General features: G+C 28.3%; 3 protein-coding genes across 4 annotated transcripts in view; 1 reads left to right on the top strand and 2 right to left on the bottom strand.

Moving 5' to 3' along the window:
• LOC107441370 (protein turtle homolog B) overlaps positions 1–8,691 on the bottom strand; it is a 139,330-nt gene extending 130,639 nt beyond the window's left edge. The window contains exon 1 of the mRNA XM_087164627.1: positions 8,408–8,691. Within this exon, the coding sequence (XP_087020753.1) occupies positions 8,408–8,477 (70 nt within the window). The 5' untranslated portion in view covers positions 8,478–8,691. The remainder of the gene's footprint in view (positions 1–8,407) is intronic.
• The window catches only part of LOC107440357 (protein tyrosine phosphatase non-receptor pez), a 145,148-nt gene that overhangs the window by 24,720 nt on the left and 95,861 nt on the right, over positions 1–24,567 (top strand). The window contains exon 2 of one of the 2 annotated variants that reach the window (XM_087164624.1): positions 21,872–21,973. The exons of the other annotated variant lie outside the window; for it this stretch is intronic. Within the exon in view, the coding sequence (XP_087020750.1) occupies positions 21,972–21,973 (2 nt within the window). The 5' untranslated portion in view covers positions 21,872–21,971. The remainder of the gene's footprint in view (positions 1–21,871; positions 21,974–24,567) is intronic. 2 annotated transcript variants of the gene reach the window in all.
• Positions 14,845–24,567, bottom strand: part of LOC147809905 (uncharacterized) — a 32,450-nt gene continuing 22,727 nt past the window's right edge. The window contains exons 4-5 of the mRNA XM_087164628.1: positions 23,741–23,873; positions 14,845–15,204 (exon numbers count right to left, since the gene is read on the bottom strand). Coding sequence (XP_087020754.1) covers positions 14,862–15,204; positions 23,741–23,873 — 476 coding nt within the window. The 3' untranslated portion in view covers positions 14,845–14,861. The remainder of the gene's footprint in view (positions 15,205–23,740; positions 23,874–24,567) is intronic.

The following is a 24,567-nucleotide window of genomic DNA, read 5'->3' as shown; positions in this document are numbered from 1 at the left end:
TAAATTTGTTATAAGACGTAGGAGAGAGTCGGGTAGCCCCGCCCACTTAAGTAGTATTGCTTATATTTCTGTATAATATTGAGTAATAATCAATGTTTTTGTTTCTATTGTTTTATCATCTAATTAAATAATGCAAAAAGAATAAACCCAAAAAAGAATAGTTTAACTTAAAAAAATAGAAATTTAAAAAAACATGTTTTTCAGCTCTTTTCAAAATGTGTCGGGTAGCCCCGCCCAATTACAAAAATTATGTTTTTTGACTGTTTTTCAGATGTAAATGAAAATGTTCAATGTATTGACAATAGATAAACCTCATTTATCATTTTTATCACAACATTATTTTATTTTCTACATATTTATTTAATTTTAGTGAATTCTATCATTTAATAACAATCATTTAATAACAACAATATTTGTTGTTAAAAATGCATATAACATTCACATTTGAAGCAATAAAATAATAATCTTTGCAACCGTACATTTATCGACGAAATAAAATTGGGCGGTGATACCCGACATTCATGTGAGCGGGGGATACACGAAATCCAATTTTTTTGTAAATTTGTAAATACTCGAACAATTTTTCGCATATAAAATTCTTTCTTTGTGCAAATTAAACTTAAGACTGCATACTATAATGCTGTATGTATAGAAAAAATTATTTTCTTAGTATTAAAATGAAGTTTAATCGAAACATTCAACCAATTTTTCTTAATTTCATGACTACTGTATTCAACATATTTTCAAAACTATTGTTTACCATGTTACCAGCTGCATAAATACTTGAAAATTTGAAAATAATCTATTTTTAATATAACAATTAATGTCCGATGGCCCATTGACTTGAAAAAATATTCTATACATATGAAATTGACAGTGGGCGGGGGTACCCGACACTCCCCTACATGCTTATCAACTTTTCTTTTATCATTTTTTCCCCGATTCGATTATACATCTTGATTGTTTTTTTCTTCTCATTGAAAAATATGTGGTCACTGATATGCAATATTTTTTAATGTATTATTTTTTAATAATATTTAAATATTTATAAACCTCATTAAATATTTATAAACCTCAACCCTCGTTGAACAGCCTATCCAATTTTGGGTCTGATGCTCAACTGCATTGCCTTGTAATTTTGAACACAATCCACATAATTAATTAAATTATAATTTATATCATCGTGATTTTTTTAAAAAGGGGAAATCTTCGATAAAATTAATTTTTAAATTAAATTTTTCCCTTTTCTGTAATTGCTGCCGCCCTAGATCATTAATGTTTTAATTTTTAAGGATTTTAAATCAATAATTAATCAATGATTATTTTATTATCTTTAAAACAAGTAACAATTTTAATTTGCTCGTTAATTCGCAATTATACCTGTAACAAGGTATTCTTTATTTTAAACATGTAAATCATTTTTTACTGCAAACGTTCCTATTGTATTATTTTAATTTAATAAGCAGACAGTATTTTGCGCTTACAACTACTAATGCTCACCTCCCTAGCCTCGTAATTTTGAACCCAATCCAGAAGACAAGGGAACTCCTGGATCATGTATTGGGCGAAATTTGCTTTCGTGGAGGACTTTTTGATGGGACCAACCCGCATTTGCTTTACAAACAGAGGAAAAACACGAAAGTCTTCCACAGTTAGCCTGACGCCAACAGAATTCTAAACCATGATCCGTCTATCTCTGAGGATATTTTACGTCAGCACGTGTTCTATACAAGCCGGATGTGGAATTCGTATTGACCAGCCATTGCTAAGATTCAAACCCGGGTCTTCTCATCGGGGGGGGGGGGTCTTCTCACCGGGTCTTCTCATCGTCATGAGCCATCACGGCTCTTTTTTTAAGACAATAAAAATAAACAGGTTGAGTATAAATTGTTCTCATTGTATAAATAGAGGGATAGACGAACAAATTCGCAATACGAATTTGTTGGGTTGAACAGGGTTGAGTTTAAAGGTTACAAGCACGTCCCAACTTCTTTACCCGACATTCCTTCGTCAGATTTTAATCACGTGTGTTCTATCTTCCTTGTTTAAATAATAATTTGAGATCGTTAATGTGCATACTTCTCTTTTTTTTCTACTTTTAACAAAAATTCTTAAAATTAATATTAAGGGTGGTGATTACGGAACATTACAATATGAAAATGTTCTAAGCTTTTCAACAATTTAATAAAAAATGTTTTTCAAAGTTAGTTTTAAAATAATAATAGTTAGCTGGTACATTTAATCAGTTTCGTAGAAAAAGATACGGTACATACACTACCCTACAATAATACAAGAGGCACTTTCAGTTTTTGACATTCTTTTTAAAAATTTCTGATGAAATACTTAAAGGATTATTTTCTAACTTTAGAGATAATTAGTACATGCGATTTCCTATACTTATGAATAAGATTTAAAGCTTTCAGAGGTTTGGAAAACCAACAGTAAATTATGAAATTAAACAAGTATTTTTGAACACCCCATGCCAGAAAATCAAAGCTAGTAACTTGCATTGATTACTTTAGTTGTTATTTTTAATAACTGCATAAAATTTCGTAAACCTAAAGTAAATATTTATAGAGATATGGAACAAACTTTTTAAATTTTTAAGATATTCAAATGAAACTTTTTTTATTAGTCGCTAAATACGATTCACTACAAAATTAAGGAAAACAAATTTTAAATTTTTTCAAGTTGCACGCTTATTGCTTGATTTTCTGACAAAGGGTTCTACTTGTTTTCTTACGCAATTTATTGTCGATCTCCCAAACCTCTGAAAACTTTAAATCTTATTGCTAACTGTAAAAAATCGCATAAACTAAACTTCTCCAAAGTTGTAAAATAATCCTTTAAGTATTTCTTGAGAAATTTTAAAAAAATGTCCAAAATTCGAAGTGTTTCTTTTATTATTATAGGGTAGTGTAATGAAATTTGCTGACGTCAATACACGTGAAGTAGATTAGTTAGTATACTTTTTCCTTTCCATGAAACTTTAGGAAATGCGAGGACTTTTAAGAAAGAATACACTTACAAAAATACCTTAAATTATTTTATGACAACAAAAAAATCTTTTCCTTTGCTTTAACAATTTTGTAATTTAACACCAACTCAATACATTTAATGGAATAATTTTCCTTCCGCGCGAATGCTATTTAAAGTATAAAAATGCTTACGTAGGCTGTTTACGTAGTTGCAAGCTAGCAAGTACAAAACATGCAATAATATAAAATATGAAGTAAAATAGTGACTATAAGTCGCACTTTAAAAAGTGTATTTTCTGTTACTTCATTTATATCAATTCTCAAAGAAATGAAACTAAAACAAAGTGAATTAAAAATTTTACAACCTAAATATCTTACTATTGCTGTAGAAAAAGATAAAAGATAGTTTAAAGCATTAATATTGCTAAACTTTTGAATAATTCCTACATTTTCTTAATTCATTGTATTATCACTATATCGATCATAATGCTAAGCAATCATGCGTATCTTTACACAATACATTCATGATATGCATTAATTCTCAATGTATTCATAATAATTATTTTAAAATCATAACAAGTACAACTTTCAACACAATTAGGTTTAATAACATTAAAAGTAAAAACATTATTAAAAATTAAAGCTACTCTATCGGCCTTAATTTTATTCTGTTAAAAATAAAATAAAGCTGGAATTTAATTCTTAGATGAAGAAAACTAGATTTAAAAAAATACTGATCTGTACTAGAAAAAAAAAGTTTAACTTAAAGAATACTGATTGTATCACTTGTTGTTGTTGTCGTCATCGGTCATTAAGGTAAAGGACGGAGGCGCGATTGTTCTTGTTTTCCAGTGGCGCCATCTATGGACAAGAATTCGACTACTGCCGCGAACCATGTGTCACACCTGCTTATAGGGCGGACCCATTCATTGATCCACAGATCGCAATTTTGACCTCAACCAGAGAACGATCCATCTCCAATTCCCCCAGAGGTATAATTTATTATGGGAACAAAAAGGATTTTGTGACACAACAAATTCAACGTGCACCAGTCACCATTTACTACACGGCGAGTCTTTGGCCGACTTTTGGCTGGAGAGTCTTTTAATCCTGTTCTCACGAACGTGTGTCCAGCTCCCTGCCAACCAGGCAATCCCGGCCCATTGTGTCACTTAATGAGCAGAAATAAATAAGAACTAATATTTACCTCATAGACAAAAATTATAACTATTCAATTAGGGAACGGTGGCTTTAATCGTTCCTTATTAAGTTTTTTTTTATTAAATTCATTATGAATATTAAGATTTTTATCTGGAAATATGTAATCTATCTTTTTCTTTTGTTCTTTTCGATACTTTCGTTTGACATTACTGGAGCAAGAGCTTAGAAAATAAAGAAATAACGATCTCTTGAGAGAAAAATAAATTTCCTACCTACAACAACGAATGAGGGGTCAATATATTAGGCAAAAATGAAGCTGAAAATAAAATTACGAAAGAGCATTTAAATTCGCAATAACTTTCGGACAAATACGAAACAAAATACGCGTAAAGTTTGCTAGTAAAATTGGCTCCTTTCAGCTCGTCAAATACGAATTTAGTTGTTGTATTTTAAAGGGCTACGCATCCATCAGACTTCGTGTTTTTTTCCCTACAAGTTTAACGGTTATCAATTCTTGAACTAATCGTCGAATTTTAATTTTTTATGCCATCATACTGCCCGTTCTCTTCCTGGATCAAGTATTGGGAGAAATTTACCTTCGTGGAAGACTTTTTGACGGAATCAACCCGCATTTACGTTACATGGAGAGGAAGACCACGAGAACCTCCCACGGTTAGCCTGGCGGCAAGGGGACTCTCATACCCATAATCCGTTTACCACAGAGGATATTTCACGTCAGCACTGTGGTCGGTGCGAGTAGGATGCGGAATTCGTATCGACCAGCCATCGCTGGGATTCGAACCCGGTTTACGTCATAGGAAGGTGAACGCTATATCCCCTGAGCAATCACGGCTCAGGTTCTAGGTCTTATAGTTTTCAAGTAGGAAAAAAAGAATAAAAAAATGAAAATGTAACGTTAAGTTGAACACTTTTAACAACGGCGCCAGTGGCCCTTACGATTTTTTAATACAGAGATGCAATAAAAAATCTAAAAAAATTGTTTTCTTCGTTTTTATTCATGAAAATATTTTGTTTAAATCATCTTTTCAATTTTAAAACTTATAAAAATGATTTGTAATCTTATGAATATTAGATTTCTTTTACACTTATACTAAAAATCTTTAATTCCATCATAAACTATGCCCTAAAATAAAATACTTGGAATTGTTTGTTATAGTTTAGTAATAAGTTTACTATTTTTTATTTATTAATTTGTTTGGAAGGAATGTGGTGAGTTAATTGCTAAATTTGGTATAAAATGCTGAATTTAAACGTTATTAAAATTAAACATAGTTACAAACAGTGGAGTTTTTTAAACAAAAAAAAAAACTGTTTAATCTATTTCTAAGGAGCTATTTCATTAATTCCATCGGTTGATGAATTGAAATCCTACTAATATTTTGGAAAAGTAATATTTTGTTGTGAAAGGCAATCATTAATGAATGTTGTTGTTGTTGTAGTTCATTTACGTCGCACTAGAGCTGCACAATGGGCTAATTAATGAATGTGTTGATAATTTGTTTAACATTAAGTTTAAATCAGTGTTTAAAATTATATGAAAACACAATACTTCATTAAATTATATCGAAATGGTATTATGAATCAGAAATGTAAACATCAGTGATAATTTGTTTTAATTATAATTATTGAAGGCGAGAAATCTGTTAATATTTAGTTTGAAGCAATGTTTTAATTAAGAAAACACACTATTCTATTTATTGATAGTTAAAATTGTATCGTGAACTTTCGAATTTGACATTATTATTATTTAATTTACTTAATTTTGAAAAAAACAAAACTAGTGATAGCCAATTTTATTAATAAATAAAGTTGTTTGAACTTAAGTTATTGATTAATGTATACCAACCGATCGACAGTTAGTAGTTATCTTATGACTATTCTTTTGGTTTAAGAGAAAAATAATGCATTACATTTATTTATTGAACTTACATTTAAATTAGTTATTAATTTATTTTAGTTTAATTATTAGTTACATTTAATTTATTAATTAAAGTTGACTAGTTGTAACATTTAGTTTGCAACTATGTTTCTTAATTTTAAGGAAGAGTACAATAATTATTAACTGATAATTGAAATTGCATTATGAACAATATTAGCGGACTTGACAGGAGTAAATAACCATCATAATTTGTTGTTAAAATTGGTAATTAGAGTTAGCACTTTTTTATTACTGATTAAGATATGTTTCTTTCCATACAAAGTTACACTTTTTTTAAACTGGCATTTCAAATAGGATTTATAATTCAAAAAAACTAACTTAACATTTATTATTATTAAAATAAAATTTCATTATAAGAGTTTATTTAAAACATTAGGCCAGTGATTCTCAACCTTTTTTTTGTGGCGGCACACTTTTAACGATTTCGAAATTTGACGGCACACAATGAAAAAAATTAGATTAAAAGTTGCTTAATTACCTATTTTACACTGTGTTGAATAGTTTGTAATAATAATTTTGAATGTGAAATAAAATAATATGTACTACAAAAGCACATTTATTAAGGGATTAATTATTTCTTTTGATCAATTTTTTATTAGTTAGGTAACAGTTACTTATTTTTTGCTAGTTATTAATTGTTAGCTTGTTTTCTATAATTATTATTTTTTTGTGATTTCTTGTTAAGTGGTTTTTTTGCTAATCATTAATTGTTAGCTCAATTTTCGTCAGTTATCCTTTGTTAATTTGGTTTTATATATTTGTTTTTTTAGTTATCCTTTGTTAATTTGCTTATTAATTGCATAGCTTACTTTAATGATAAGTTCTTACAACATTTTTTAAAATTGTGCGTCATATACAATTTAAACACTTCCATCTTATTTTAACTTATTTTAAGATTGTCAGAGACAAGACAATCACCCACAAAGATATTCATGCAGTTAAAGCGTGGAGAAATTATAAAAAATATATATTATCTATACACTTTTCTTTAATTTAAACTTTACTAATTATTCCTAATGATTAGGCATTATCTTAATTAGTAAGAAGACATGAACTGATAATTTAAATTGTATTATGAATAATATTTTCGGTATTTTAAAAAAATAAATACAAGTAATACTTTACGATTAATTTTAATTAATGATTAAGTTTGAAATATGTTTTTGAATTAATCATAGACACGTTTTACTATGTTAGAAAACACGCTACTTCAGCATCAGAAAATTGAACCGCTGTTCTCGAGTTTTCAAAAAATAAATACTAGCGATATCTTTTTAATTTGATTTAATTATTGAAGATGCAATTTGTTAACATTAAGTTTAAAACAATTTTTTATTTAATTTTTCAGAAAGCACATTTACACAGAGAAAAAAAAGTATCACCAACACTACCAGAATATGGTAAAATTTACAGTGTATCCTTCTCAATGAAAGCACCAAAAAGCTCGGTGATGCTTTATCGAAACGCTTTAATAAAGATTTTGGTAAAATTAACAACAGAAATATAGTTTTATATTTTTATAATAAATTTGCTAACTGTTTTGATTCTATGCAGTTTTCTCAGAGCATGGCATTAAAACCATTTATTCAGTACAATTCGCTTTGTATTTTTTACTAAATGTGTGGTAATAACAAACAGAATTTCCGGTAAACCATTACCATATGAACGAAAAATTACCAAATGAATGGTTTAAAGGCCGTATATTTAGGTTTTTATGACCAGAATTATGTTTAATAGGAAATATTAATTACTATATAGTAGTACCGCAATATTAATGTTCCTTACCGTAGTAATAATAATCAAAAGTTTTTTTTTTTTTTTTTTTTTTTTTTTTTTTTTTTTTTAAAGAAACAAGTATCAGAAGTTGTTGTTCCTTCATTAAGATGCACAATCTGACTGGGACGGGATATCCTGGTTGATAGGGCACTGGGCCCATGTCCGAGAAGTCGTGGGTTCGATCCCTGCTGGCCAAACACTCCCCGTGTAATAAGTGGTGCCTGATGCGCGTTAAATCTGTCGAGTCACAAAGTCCTCCATGTCCCCATAACAAATTATACCTCTGGGAGTACTGATCAAGGAGTTTCCTTGTCATCTGGATCGGTTCAAAATTACAAGGCTGCGGATTTGAACATTAGTAGTCGTAAACCCAAAATTGGGTCAGCTGTTCAACGACGATTATAAAATAAAATAAAATCTTAATTGACTGACAGTTAAATATAATTAATTGGACTTTCAAAATTACTAAAACAACAATGTTTACGAATTGCAACAAATTACTAAAACAACACTATTTATTAAAGTTACTCACCATTATTATTTTCAGCATATCCTATCGCAGAAACTAAACATAATATCAGTAATCCTCTTGAAAGAGTCATTTTTATTATTAAATTTTTGGATACAGTTATTAATGTCGCAATTACATAAGAACTAAAAGAAAGTTCTAGGGAAAAATAATCAACTTATTATTATTTCTCCCTCTCTATCTCTTCTTCACTTTCACAAAAGTTAACAATCAGTTCGTTCGAATCGAAGAATAGTGTAGCGCAGGGAAAAAAGCAACACATCGGTCGCAGTTACGGGATGAGAAATGAAGGCGGGAAAAAGGAGTCCAACGATTAGGGCGGTGTGAGCAGGGGGCGTTGTTGTGAGAACACACGCGAGGGGGGCAAGAAAAGTACATTTCGAACATCGGAATGTGGCGAAATAAAAATTTAACGAAAGGAATTGAATCGAAGTAAATCACAATGATAAATTATAGGTGAATAAAGAATCCTTTATCGTTTGCATTTTTCTTTTCTTTTTTTTTTTAGTTCGACGAATATTTTGTCTTCCCGTGTATAACGCAATTCATTTCTCATTTCAAGCCTCTTAAATCGAATGAAAAGTTTGTTCTTAAATTATTACCCTCGTAAGAGTCGAGAAATAATTACTGCAAGTAAAATGAATTTTCGTTTCGCTACATTTTAAAATATTAGTTTTGGACATTTTCAAAATACAAAGCAGTTTTGGAATCTTTTCGTTACATTTTTATCGATACTTTAAATTCTTGTTATGAAGATGAGATTGCGACTTAAATTTTTTCTAGCGGAAAAATTTTTTTTCTTTTCTTTTCTTTTTGTAAAAACAAGTAATATTTAAAAAAAATTGAAGTCAATTCGTACTTGGATCGACAAATAGTAATTTTATATTAGTTACTTTTTGTAAAATAATTTAAAAAGCTTCTTCCATATAAATCTAAAATTAATTAAATTTAATTAATGGATTAATATTTGAAAAAAAAAAACTGTATTAACATAAAGTGTCCTCCACTAAAAAATGTATTTGAACTTGTAGGGATGGATGATTAAAAAGTATTTTATTAAGGATTGAAAATATGAACAAGATATACGGAGAGTGTCAATTAACAGTAGAGGAAATTCTAGAGAATATTTGCAAAAAGCACTTGTATGCAAACAATACCAATAATCAGTTTGATGTAAGCATGTCAATATTAGAAGGAAAAAAAATAGAGCTCAGATTTACAATCCTATTGCTATGCATTTGACAATTCATAAAATTTGACATTTCCTAGAGTCTGACATTTCAAGAAATTAATTCTAAAATACAGATGAGCCTATTTTAGAATGATACAGATGCACATTGCTACAAACTTTAATTTGAACTTTAACAATATGATTCTTTTTATCTCATCAACCGAAAAAAATTTCCGAATTGCTAAAATTAGCAATAAATTTGAGTTCAAATCAATTTTCTACCCTATAAAAGTATGGAGCTAAGAGCTGGAAATCCCAAAAGCTGAAGTTATTATCAAACTCCTGTTAGTATGGTCTTGCGTACATCGGACAAACTAAATACATACTTAAATTTGGTTTCAAGAACGCGAGAGATGTATTCAAAATTAGAATATTAAGCGACTTTCCATTCTGAATCATAGGTTTGAGTTTTCTTCTGTTAAAATCATTCATCCAGAATCGAGGTCGTCTACCTACCTCGATTTTTGAGAATCACTTTTCTACTCTCACTTTGTGTTTAGCAGCGTGGCAGAATAGTGGTGCCACGGCGACATTGTCGCAGAATATTACAGAGTTCTTGCAGAAGGATTTTTCCTTTGGGAAATAAAAAATTTCGCTTTTCTTTTTTGCAGAAATTTTCGAAAGATTTTATCTTTTCTTCAGAATTATATTCAAAAGATGCCTTTCTCGCGCAACGGAGTGGGGGGGGGGGATGCTTGTGATTTTTCTATTCTCATTTGAGAACAATGAAAAATAAAGAATAATGAGGAAAAAAATGGTTTTCTTTTCTGTATAAATTTTCGTTTTATTTTTTCATACAGTTATCACTACTGCTTTTAATATCCGATATTATTTATTACAAAAACTGTAATCTAGATATGAAAGCAAGCATTTAGTAACCCCTTTTTGAAAAGTCCGATTCGCGTGATTTCGAAGTCGATCTTTTTTTCGGTAGTTATGGCTACAGATATTACGATTTTCTTTTAATGCAATAATGAATTACAAAATGCGTAAAAAGGTGGCCATTATTCCAGGTGGGTGGCAGGGTGGCCACCCACCTGGAATGATCAGGGAATTTTTTTATACTGGAAAAAACCTGAAAAAGTCAAGGAAATTTGGATAAAACCTGGAAAATCAGGGAATTTCAAAGAAAAGCTGGAATTTTTCTCTTAATTTAAATCATTTTACCATCCGTTATATCCAATTTTATTTAGACGTAAATTTATCTTAAAAAAGTTTACTTATCATCAACTCAGCAATATTTTTCTGGCATTAAAATTCTCTTCATTATTACCCTGCTAAACTAGAATGCCATTTCAAACTCTTTTGTGTTGGGAAATGACTGGAGAAACTGTTTAGGAATGTGACAGATGTGGATATTTGCTTCTATTTATAAAAGTAGAGTTTTTTTTTTTTTTTTAAATCTTCTTTTAGTCCTTTGGCTGAATTCATTAATTGTTCTAGTTTGTCCCGCTGCTTTGGGGATATTTTAACAAAATTATTGAAAATGTCTTGGTATTTTTAACTTTATAAAATTCTCCAAAATATAATTGGGTATAATTTAATTAGAGATTTTATCTTGCACTCTTTTTCTAAACGTTTTTGTACTCTCATCCAATGAATTATTTTTTCTCAGCAAAGCCAACCTATCGCTAATAGTAAAATTGTTACAATTGTTGGACTGATGCTGATTTTCTGGATTTCAAGAGAACTTTTATTTTGATATTTCGGAAACTGTTTCTCCTTTTACCCTAAAAAGCTGGCAAAAACCAAGGAATGTATGGAAAACATGTTAAGTGATATATATAAACTTAGAATAGAAAAAAAAATATATTTAGATTAATTTGCTTATTCGAAAGAAGGAAAACGAAACTTTTTTTTTGTTCTGCACTGTACAAGTTTTAAGTTGAGGAACCAGATGGCCAAATTTTTAAACTTAATATTAAGTCAACAAGGTCTCATTTCCAAGTTAAAAAATTGAACATTTAGAAATAATTATTTTTAACTTATAAATATCAGTTTTCAATAAGTTATTGGCTATTAAATGAAGCTACATCATTTGAAATTTTCAACCGTGGTAAGGGACTCTGTATCAAAGTACACTTTTTTTTTTAAAAGCAATTCACACTAATAGTAGAAAATGGAAAGAATAATAATTAAAATAAACTATAACAAAACAAGTTATCTTGCACAAATATGTAGAAACATTTCTCATTTTAATTTACAAAAGCAATTCTCGAGATACACTTTTGATGTTTTACGTGCGACACCAAAATACATAATTAATTGTACTGTGTCACTAGGATTTAATCAAATAGGATATGATCTAGGATATAATCAAATTATTTTTTATGTTTAAAGCAAGATTTTGATAATAATAAATATTTTTATTGTAAATTATTAATTAATTATTTTCACACACCTCTCAGACACCTTTGCTTTTCTTTTCATTACATTTGTTTTTATTTATTTTCATCTCTTATTTCACCTTTTCTTTATAAAATGAAGTAAAATATGAAAAGAAACAATATAAATATTCCTTCAAGTTAATTTACAATAATGCATTTCCCCTCAGTAATCTAATAAAATTTGTGCAACTATGCTGTACTTCAAGTTATTTATATTTTAACTTAAAATTGATCCATGAAGTTTTTATATATTTTTTTAAAATTTTTTTTAGTTTATTTATTCGAGGTAAGCATCTGAGTTTTAATTATTTTAGTAACAATTTAACTTCATTTAAAACATTTTAAATCAATCATTTTGCTTAGAGCTTAAAAAATGTATGTATTTGGAGGAAAAAAATTTCAGAACATTCTGTAGTTATTGATTTATTTATTTATTATTATTTTTTTTTCTAGTTAAGAAAAAAATAATTTTGTGAAAAAAAATATCAAACCTACTTACATAGCAAATTACAACAGTAACTCTCATCCTATTCAATTATGTTTAGGTAAATGGGATAAAAATTATTAGTTATTTATTGGGCCTGTAATTGGTCAACGAAACTGGAGAAGGGGTATTAAAAAGAGATAAAAATTTATTCTAGAATTCATATAAAACTTTTTTTCAAAAATTCTTTTATGCTGCAACCGGACATATGCTCTTTCTTGTTCACCGCTAGCTATGCCTCTAAATAGAAGTAAAAGGCATATCGGTAAATATTGTCTGCTACAAAAAGATTATTCAATTTTATGCAGGCAATAAATAAAGCTATTATTATAATTTTTCCTGTGCCCAGAAAAACTTGATATCGACTAATAATACAGTAAATAATTTTTTTTTCCTTTTTAAGTACAGTGATTATTTTTTTAGTAGAATTTTTTTTATTGTATATAAAAATAGTGAATTTTTTCAAAATTTTTTCCCATATTCAAAAAAAAACAGTTGTTCATTCCATGATTTTTAAAATGCTTAAATTTAAGAAAATATTGCTTAAATATGAGTTTTCTTTATATTGTTGTGAATATATTACACTGATGTTACTATATTACATTGTTGTTAGTATATTACATTGTTGTTAGTATATTACATTGTTGTTAATATTATACATAGCATAGTTAAAATGAGTGATTTTTCAACTAACTTTTATAAGATGGAAAATGTTATAAAACATATGAATCCGACCATTCCAACAGGAAATAGAAGACAATTTAAAATTAAAGAAGCTATTTAATTGAAAATTAATATTTATAGCATTAAGATTAAAATTAAAGTAATTTTCAGTCATTATAATGGTATTCATTAACTTAAATTTCTATCCAATTTGAGAAATTTACGTCTGACACTGAAGTAAAAAATTTCAAATTAATTATGTATCATATTTCACAAGCAACTGCATAGAATTTTGTATTCAAATGTCAGCTTCAAAATTCAGTCAAGTTTGCATTTAAATTTCAAACAAATTCTCCGAGTTTAGACAATATGTAAATTAGTAATTTTTTTTTTTTTTTTTTTACTTTCGTGTGATTTACATCCGACAGCAACAATTTAATCCATTAAATCTGAACTTGTAATAATCAGTTTTACTAAAACAAATTGCTTTTCGATAGGTTATGATGTAATAAATATTTAATGTAAAAATTTGATGATTATAAACTTTTGTTTTATAAAATAGTTTTTCTAAGAAATTAATGTTCATTTTTTTCCGACATAATGAAATTGCTCAGATGTAAAAACAAAAACAATTAACTCATCTGAACTAGGAAACCATGTTAGGTAGGAATTCTTAATATATTCTAATTTCTAATAAGAAACAAAAAAAATTAAAATTTAAAGAATCTTATCTAGTTTTTTTTCTTCTATAGAATATGCAACAAGAAATTTGACTATTTTTCCTTTACAAATACTGAATATCCTTAAAACAATAATGCTAATTCGAAACAAAAAACATTATTTAAACGTTTGACTTATATTGGCTTAAAGAGAATTATTACAATGAATTTTATAAAGAGCACTGTTTGGAAAAAACACAATTTAAAATGGCTCTATATTGAAATGTAAATAAATATAAAACTTTATTGGTTTCTAATCACCTCGAATTATTTTCTTTTGGACAATAAAAATGTATTAAACAGTACTTATCCAAGGTTGTTTTGGGTCAGTGCTATTTGATACATTTTGAGCGAAATCTATTTAACACTTAATGCTTTTAATGAATAAAAAAAAATTATATCTTCTGCAATCTAAACATATTGTTTCCTCCACATCTATTCAAGATGATATATTTAAAAAAAATAACATTGTAAATGAAATACTACACTATTATATTGACTAATACACTAATATTGACACTTTTCTTGTACCTATAGTACACTTTAGCAGAGAAAAAAACACGCTGACCTGGAAATTTTAAAATTTTTACTCGAAAACCTGGAAAAATCAGGGAAATTTGAAACCTGATTTGAGTGGCCACCCTAAGGACCTGTGTTATCTTTCTACAAAATGAGAGAATAACGCCCATAACACTAGAATTAAAAAATATCGCATTAATTAAAAAAAAATTATTCGATCCAATTTTTTTTAATTTATTTAATTTTAAAAAAAAATTTGAAGCTTCTATTACTTTAAATTAGTAACATGTATATTTGTTATTTTTAAAAGTATCTTGCAGAAAGCCCGAAAAAATTCTGCCTTGTTTAGAGACTATAATTTGTCCATCTATGTTCTTAATTTGTGTTTCTTTCACATTGTCTTGCTTTATTCAATGACCTTTAAACTCACAGAAACATAAAATAAATAATTTATTTATATAATATACATTAAGAGATAAATGTTCATAAATGTTATACATAAAGTCGAAAAAGACGATACGTGGAATGTTGCATCACTTATATGATGTTCTTCCAGGGTATTGTCAACGTCAGTAATATTTTTGTGGCCATCGTCCAGCGGGATGATCTCCTCCTCCTCCTCCTTGTGGGTGGGAGGCAGAGGGGGTCTGTCACATACATCAGGTGATTTACCGCACACCTGTTCCGATATGTGCGATAGGAGATTGTGAAGAATGATTGACACAACAAAAGTTGCATTGTCGTTGCAAAAGTCCCGAGTTATGTTCGTAAAGCAATCGTGGTACCAGGTGAAAAAGCTGAAAAATAATAACTCAAATAAATCATTGCGTTTAAAAAATAATAATTTTATAAAATAATATTATTATTTTTATTAGGCTTTAAACAAAAAACTGCACGGGACGGGGGACTTAGGGAGGTGATAGTTGTTTTATACCCTACGATAGTTTACACCCTACGTTTTTCGTGTTAGGTCTGGTAAAATTAAAATTTATTTCTCCTTTTTAGTCTGGTTAAAATTAAAATAGAATAATCCCCCTGACTGTAAATGCAAATTACGTAGTGTGCCAAAAATAATCAGTACATTGAAATGAAACACGGAAACAATATAGAAATGTATGTTTTGTTGTCTAGGAAACTAAATGATTTATTTTTACCCAGTTGCAAAATTATTTACAAAATTCATCCACAGAGGGCACTGCTGACCGGAATATTGTTTTCTGCTGCATATCAGACTATTTCAATTGAAAGTACTTGCAGGAATTTGTGTTTTGTCTTGCGCCACGTTGTAGCTGCAGTTAGTACTAATTTAGATTTTATTATTTTAATCGTTTTAATTTTGGGTCTCATAGTTAACTTATGTCAGAAAATAGTCGACATTTCGATTGATAATAAATTTCGATTAGGACTATTTAGAAAATAGTAAACCTTAGTTATCAAACACTTCAGCTCTGTTCTTTTACGAAAGGTTATGAATATAAAAATGTGTATGATACATTGAAATAAGATACGGAAGATTGTTGGTTCTGCTTGTATTTATTTTCTTTCCCCAAATGCACCGATGTATAATAATAATGTCCTTTATGGCATGAATGTTATACATAACAGCCACTTCACTCACTACTCTGAATCCCTTTCTGAACGAAATGTTAACACGGGTACTTAATGGAAATTTAAAAAAAATCTATCTACTACTCTAAACGTTATACGTTTTTACAGTTTAGTTTGGTGTTACGTGGTAATTGTGCAAACGGTGTGCTTTGTCTGCAAACTCTTTGTGGTTGCTTTTATTTATTTATTTTTAACTTTTAAAAGAACTTCGAGTTTCAAAGTGTTAAAATAAAAGTAATGTACTGCAAATTTCATAGTCAGTAAATATATCATCATCAGCAAATTATTAGTTTTTAAAGAATTAGTATTAGGCATACAAATAAGTTTTCGCCGTTTTCTATCAAAAACTAGCAGTTTATTGTGAAAAAACGGTACATTATCTTTTATTCAAAGTATTCTTCATAACTAGACACTAACTACTCTTTCCCAGCTTTCTGAGAGCATTCGAATACCACGACGGAAGAACTCTTCATTTTTCGAGGATATCCCACGAATGTCGATTCGTAGGATATCCTTGGTTTTGTGGCGTAACTACCACTACAAATATTAAATACACACTAAGTAACCCATTAATGAAATTTTGCTTATTAGAATTTGTTAAAATAGCAATATATTTGAAATATATTTTAAAACTATAAAAATCAATAAAAGAGTTTAAACAATCTTATATGAAAATGCTTTGTAAATTTTTAAATAGATGATTTTTTAGAGAAAAAAAAAGTTTGATTTAAGTCAAACTAACTTAAATAAACCAAATCTGGTTTGTAATTAAATACTTATAATTTAGTCAGCAAGTGAACTAACTTGGATAAGTCGCAAATATGTAAAAAAAAAATAATTCCGCAAAATATATCTTAAGATTTGGGTTAATAGTTATATTATCCATTATACGAAGTTAAGCTTAATAGAATTTTTTTAGAACCTTTCTCAGTTAGTCTCCCCCCACACCCACCCAACGAGATCAAATAAACTTGCAAGTATATTGTAGTATGTCTACCTCTACAAAATTCCAATTCCAATTCAATTGTATCTAAGACACGGTCTATATACGATCGATTCTATGGTGGGGTACAAGAGCGACCACGACCGTGAACTTAATACAGCTCTCACGATCAGCACCAAAAAAGTACGGTGATCTTAATACAGTTCTCCCGACTTCTCACAGAAACAGCGTTGAATCGACTAGTGGTATTCGTTCATCGAATTCTGTCACAGATATAATTCTTGGTGGGGGAGTACTGTAGTGTGTCTACCACTACAAAATTACAATTCTGATTCACTAGTATATAAGACATGTTAACTTGATTCCATCTTAAGGTACATTTTGGCAGATGAAGGATTGACATAGTCGATAAATTGAATCCCCTCAGTTTCTTCAAATGATGTTAATTTCTACTCAGACAGACCATTTGCCATCGACCGGAATAGGTGATAATCTGAACAGGCAAGGTCTGGCGAATATGGCGGGTGGGCTGGGACTTCCCATTGAAGTGTTTTCAAATAGAAAAATCAATTTTCATGCAAAATTGATGTTCAATGTCTCTTGGCTTCAATTTGTATGGAACCAGACTTCCTTGTTTTTGAAACATTCCCAACGAGTTTAAACGATGTAAAATTGCTTGCTGAGTCACTTGTAATATAAGAGTAAGTTCTTTTTGTGTTTGGAACAAATCTTCCAATTCTTTGTCTTCCATGTCAAACTCATCTTTTTTAAACTTCTGAAACCACTCACGACAACTTCTCTCCCTTAAAGCAGCCTCACCATTCGCTTCTCCGAGCAATCGATGCGCCTCAGTTGCAGATTTTTTTCAAATGAAAGAAAGAAATCCAAATTTCCGGGAAATGACGCTTATTTGGTACAAAACTTGAAATTTTTGCACGAAAACAGTTACGTAATGGTAATACGGAATCGCTAATACCTTAAGGTAATGTTGTTAATAGATGAACAAACTTACAATAAAACGTTTAGCACCAGTCAATTTCTACATAATCTTTTTGAAGTGCCATTTTGGGACGAACGGTGAGAACTTATTTCTAAACCCAATAGTATTAAATTAGTAGTGTTAGAAATTAGCATTATTTTTTACCTAAATTAGTATTTTTCCCAGGGCTTTTATCAGATTATTATTTTTATGATTCGTCATATAATTTTATCTCAAACTGTGCGTAAAACTTTTCGGAACAAGTTCATTGTTCGAAAAGAGAAACCAATGAATAAGATTGATTAAAAAAGAAAGTATGTAAATTATATATTATTTAATGCAATGTATGTTATTTAATAAAATTCTTTCAAATGTTATTTTATTTTCTAATTATTGATTTCATCTTATTTATTTGTTTATTCATTTATTTTATTTATTTATTTCAATACCGTAAATTAAATTCTATTAAAATAGCAATAGTTAATTAAAATAGTTGAATTCTTCAATTCAATGTATATTATTTAATAAAATCCTTTCAAATGTTATTTTATTTTTTAATTATTGATTTCATCTTATTTATTTGTTTATTCATCTATTTTATTTATTTATTTCGATACCTTAAATTAAATTCTATTAAAATAACAATAGTTAATAAAAATAGTTGAATTCTTCAATTCAATGTATGTTATTTAATAAAATCCTTACAAATGTTATTTTATTTTTTAATTGTTGATTTCATCTTATTTATTTGTTTATTCATTTATTTTATTTATTTATTTCGATACCGTAAATAAAATTCTATTAAAATAACAATAGTTGAATTCTTCAATTCAATGTATATTATTTAATAAAATCACTTCAAATGTTATTTTATTTTTTTAATTATTTATTTCATCATATTTATTTATTTGTTCATTTATTTTATTTACTTATTTCGATACTGTAAATGAAATAGTTAATAAAAATAGTTGAATTCTTCAATTCAGAGTATATTATTTAATAAAATCACTTCAAATGTTATTTTTTATTTTTTTAATTATTTATTTCATCATATATATTTATTTGTTCATTTATTTTATTTATTTATTTCGATACCGTAAATAAAATTCTATTAAAATAAAAATACTTGAATTCTTCAATTCAATGCATATTATTTAATAAAATCCTTTCGAATGTTATTTTACTTTTTCAATTATTGATTTCATCTTATTTATTTGTTTGATCATTTATTTCATTTATTTATTTCGATACCGTAGATAAAATTCTATAAAAATGAAAATAGTTCATAAAAATAGTTGAATTCTACAATTCAGTGTATATTGTTTAATAAAATTCCTTCAAATGTTATTTTTATTTTTTTAATTATTAGTTTCGTCATATTTATTTATTTGTTCATTTATTTGTTCTTTTATTTTATTTATTTATTTCGATACTGTAAATAAAATTCTATTAAAATGAAAATAATTAATAAAAGTACTTGAATTCTTGAATTCAATGTTTAATAAAATCCTTTCAAATGTTATTTTACTTTTTTCATTATTGATTTTTCATCATATTTATTTGTTTATACATTTATTTCATTTATTTATTTCAATACCGTACATAAAATTCTATTGAAATAAAAATAGTTGAGTTCTTCAATTCAATGTATATTATTTAATAAAATTCTTTCAACTATTAATTTTATTTTTTTAATTATTTATTTCATCACATTTATTTGTTCATTTATTTTATTTATTTATTTCGATACCACAAATAAAATTCTATTAAAATAAAAATAGTTACTACTTTTTAAAAGAAATTTGTAAATATAACTTAGCTTTATCATATTTTTTTACTAGTATTCTAAAATAAGCGATTTCTTCATGAAAAAAAAATGTATTCCAATTCTAATTCTCACATAATGATCGCTTGGTGACTTCTTAATGTTCGAATAAGCGATTTTCAATTTCAGAAATCTAAATAATGTTACAAATCGAAACTTTAAACGAGAAATAAGTGAAATACTTTTGTATCGTCGTTTGTTTTTTTTATCCTTTTATAGTTGAGACAAGAAATTGCATTTTAATGCAAAAATGATGATGATGATTAAGATTGTAAAAACTAACTCTCTCATAGACGCATGAAGTTCTACAGATTATTTATTTTTTATGGAAAGAATATCCATATAAACAAGTAATATGAAAAAGAATTCAATTCAATTCCTACTAAGGTCAACAAAGAAAAATTTTATTTCAGTTTCTTTTTATTAAGCAATTAAAATTTTTTCTCCTGTATAAAACTGAAATTTATTAATTAAATTTAATTAAGGAATTAATGTTTGAAAAAAACTGTATTAGCATCAAGTGCCATCTACTACAAGTTTGAAAGAATGCATTTGAACTTAAAAGGATAAATAAAAAGCATTTTATTAACGATTGAAAATTTGAACCAGATATAGGGAGAGTATGAACTAATAGTAGATATCGAATAAAAACATATTTATTGCAATTTATTATTTTTAATATTGTTATTTTAAATTTGATTTTATATAGCGTTAAATTTAACGAAAACGCCAAAACCTAAATAAGAGTGCTATTATTTTATTTTAAAGCTATTCTAATAGCAAAATGTAAAGGGATCTTAAAGGTTTTTCTTATTAAAATTTTTAATATTTTTGGTGCCCTGCTTTATTTTGAGAAATTTGAGATCATTTATAATATTATACTAAAAAAAAAAAAACTAGACCCAAAAATACTGAAAACAGAAAAAAGCACCTATTGTTTAAATTGGAAATATCTGCAAGCTTTGCTTAAAGTACACAATTTTTCTTATCGTTTGTTTTTCAATTCACATTTTTTTACCTGTCTTGCAAAATTACTCCATTTCTTATAAATCTATTGAGTTGAAACTTGATAAATAGTTTGCGCAAGGCATGTTGCTTAAATTTATACTAGTACTTGAATATTGGTAAATATTTTGCATATTTAGGGATAAGGAGGAGTCAGAATAGATTTAAGGGAAAAGTTTTTTTTTAATTAAAAAAATATTTCTTATACTCCAATTTCTTCGAGATACGATGGCTTTAAAAAAGGCATATTTTACAGCTTTTTTAAAATTGTTTTAAGTCATTAATACGATTTTTATTATTTTAATCGTGAACGTAAGACTCTTTAATATCTTTTTTCCTTCAAATTTTAACTCTAAAAAATTTAATTTAAAAATATCTTGGTATTATTTCTCAAAAAAAAAGTATTCCAATGTTTTACTCCAGTAAAAAAAACAAAATCCTAAGTTGTAAAAAATCGTTTAAGATATTAAAATTGATAGAAATTTTATACCACACTACTGGAAAAAAATTGCTAAGCCCTAACTTAGTTCACTGTTATTAATATTTGCACCATTCTTTTGCAAAATGATCTTTGAATCCCCTCTCTTACACATTTCCCACAGTTTTCTGCGTTAACCGATTCCCACGAACATGAGTCCAGCGCCCTACCAACCAGGCTATCCCCGCCCAGCAGACATTTAGCTGAAGAATATGAATTTTCTAAAATTCCAAAATTATTTTATTAACCACCAGGAATAAATGACAAATATATATATATATATATATATATATATATATATATATATATATATATATATATATATATATATATATATATATATATATATATATATATATATATATATATATATATATATATATATCAAGGTAGTATATATACAAGATGTATCGGGATTTATTCAATTTCTTCAAAATATTATTAAATAAAATCCTTATTAACCCCTTGCCAGTGTGGCCAGATTCCAGTTCGGGCAACCCTTGCGTGCAGTATTTGTGATGCCCGAACTGACTTCGGGCAGGAAAAAAGTTAACGTTTCTATTTTGTGAAGCCCGAGTTGTGATCGTTTCTACTTTAGTATACTTAGTTCACTATTTTCTTAATAGATGGCATTAGTGGTCCTAGTTTTTCACCGAGTACGTCTTCAGTCGAAGGAGGGAAACAAGGAAGGGAAAAGATTTGTAAAATTTGTAAAAGATTTGTAAAATGTAAGTATTTAAAAAATCATAATGCTGTGTTTTTATATTATATTATGCTAGTTATATTGTATTTAGCTTCTAAATTTGGTTTCATTTGCTCTAACTGAATAAGATGTGCGTGTAATCCATTACTTTCTTATGTGCATGTAAAAATTATAAATACCATAGTTAATGCGTTTAAAATTTTATTTTTCAAATAAAAAACCATTTATAATAATATAAAGAACAAAATTAAACAGTCAAAAAAAATTCCATTTTTCTGAAATATATGTCTCTGTTAAGGGGTTAAAATAACATTAATATTTATGTTTATATATATTTTTCATTAATCTTACGTTTGCAAATTTTGTTTTTTACACATTAGATAAAGCTCAATTATTAAAATATTGAGATGAATTTAGTGCGAGGACTCAGAGTGACGTGTAATCACGATGACGATTATAATCGTCACACACAACTGCTTTTAAAGAATAGGGCATATAATACAGTCAAACCCCGCTATAGTGAACAATGGTTTATAGTGAACTCCCGGATATAGTGAACGAAATATTAGCTCCAGTGCCTCGCTGTACACATATAATATTATTTTTTGCGGATAAAGTGAAACAAAAGGAAAGAGGATATTGGTTATCGTGAACTTTTTTCTGTCTACGACTGATTTTTCTTTCTTTCATTTTTTGATAATTTTTAAATTTCTGCATAAAATGCATATCCTGATTTTTAAAACCATTTATTGAGTGGAATGTAGACATAAGCATTCTTTTTTACTTCCTCTATCTCAGTTTGCCATCCCTAAATTTTTTGTATGCAAGACGAAGAGTCATCAAAAATAAAATTTAACGTAACTTTTGTTACTACATATTGTTTAATCATTTTCGTACTTCTTTCTGTTGGTCATTTATTTAAATAATGTGTAATAAAATGGAGCCAGGGGTCTGTCCTGACATATTGTGAAAGGTCCGTTTTTCGTGAAATTGTGAAAAAATTACTCACATTCTTTCAACCAGGGTCCGCTCTTATGAATTTGTGCAAATAGGGTCCGTTATTGCAAAAAAAAAAATTTTTTTTTCAAGGAGTTTTTAAATTGTAAAGACATACAAGATTATGCTCAACACTGTAAAATTATAATTAAAAAAATTAAATTTTAAAAAATAAACAACAATTACTGCTTCTAAATGAGAGATGCAACATACAAATATTTGGTATTTAGCCTATACTGCTGAACGCAGAATATTAATTTCGGACGAATAATGGAAGAATTGTCTGTCGAAGACAAGACTTAATTCGTTTACATCCATCATTCTTGTTTTCTGCCCTGGAAAGGGTTTATTCGATTAACAAATTAATAATGAAGATAAGAAAATTTGTGAAGGGTCCGATTAAAAGAAAAATCATTTTGTGAAGGGTCCGTTTTTAAGTTAAAATCATTTTGTGAAGGGTCCGTTTTTAAGTTAAAATATTTTGTGAAGGGTCCGTTTTTAAGTTAAAATATTTTGTGAAGGGTCCGTTTTTAAGTTAAAATATTTTGTGAAGGGTCCGTTTTTAAGTTAAAATATTTTGTGAAGGGTCCGTTTTTAAGTTAAAATATTTTGTGAAGGGTCCGTTAACGGACCCAAATTTCTTCTAAACAGACCCCTGGGAGCAGTTCGGAAAAATTAGTTGAAAGTGTTTGCAGTACTGATATAGGGAACTCCCGGTTATAGTGAACCTAAATTTCTGTCCCTTGCAGGTTCACTATAACGGGGTTTGACTGTAATTGTTTGTAAGTTCACTTACCAGCATCGAGCTGCGATTGCTTGTGACGGCTCCTTGATGGTGGTCATGAAATCCTGTGACATCTGAGAGTCATTGTGACAGGCGGCATAATGTTCAACGTTACTCGCTAAGCATGAATAATTTTCCAAGTAGGCTGAAATAGATTTAACAAAACTCTATTTGATAAAAAATGAATAATCACAACAAGATATACTTAATGATTTAGAAAATTTTAATTGCTTCAAAATTGTGAAGTTATTTAAAAAAAGCGACATGTTTCGAGCTCTCGAAAATACGCGCCTATTCTCAAGACGTGAATGGGGTTTTTTCTAGTTTTGTTGGACCTTTATTTTTGTTTTCTCAGGGACATGAAATCTTTCCTGAAACCGTTCTGCAGTGGACTGAACGTAAAGACACGTTTCCCAGTAGTTCACCGAAGTCAAGCGTCACAGCTTGCGGTCAGTAAGCGGGCGGTTGACCACTTTGAACAACCTGCGTACTGAGGGTGCGCTGTATCGGTCCTCTACCGTAAAGTGCTCGACTTCGCACGCTGGTCATCGGGGTACCAAAGAAGGGGAGCCATCCCCTCTGCGGAGGATCAAAATTGCAATGGCATGTCTTCGGATCATCCCCAGAGATGTTTCCCAGACCGTCGCCAATAGCCCAATAGCTCTAGAGTGACGTAAATAAAGTACTTACCTGAATCTGAAACTACCGTAAATATCGCGTTGAAGTGGAATTTTAAGATTCAATAGGAAAAAGCTGCAAATAGATCAGACAAGCACAAAAACCCATCACTGAACAATACATTAAAAATTCTGGCTTTTAGAAAAATACCTGTTAAATAG

The sequence above is a fragment of the Parasteatoda tepidariorum genome, chromosome 5, assembly GCF_982258835.1.
Source record: "Parasteatoda tepidariorum strain Cologne lab strain chromosome 5, Ptep-v5.0, whole genome shotgun sequence".
Classification (NCBI taxonomy): domain Eukaryota; kingdom Metazoa; phylum Arthropoda; class Arachnida; order Araneae; family Theridiidae; genus Parasteatoda; species Parasteatoda tepidariorum.
Note: the sequence above shows the minus strand (reverse complement) of the source record. Positions and strands in the feature narration are given on the sequence as shown.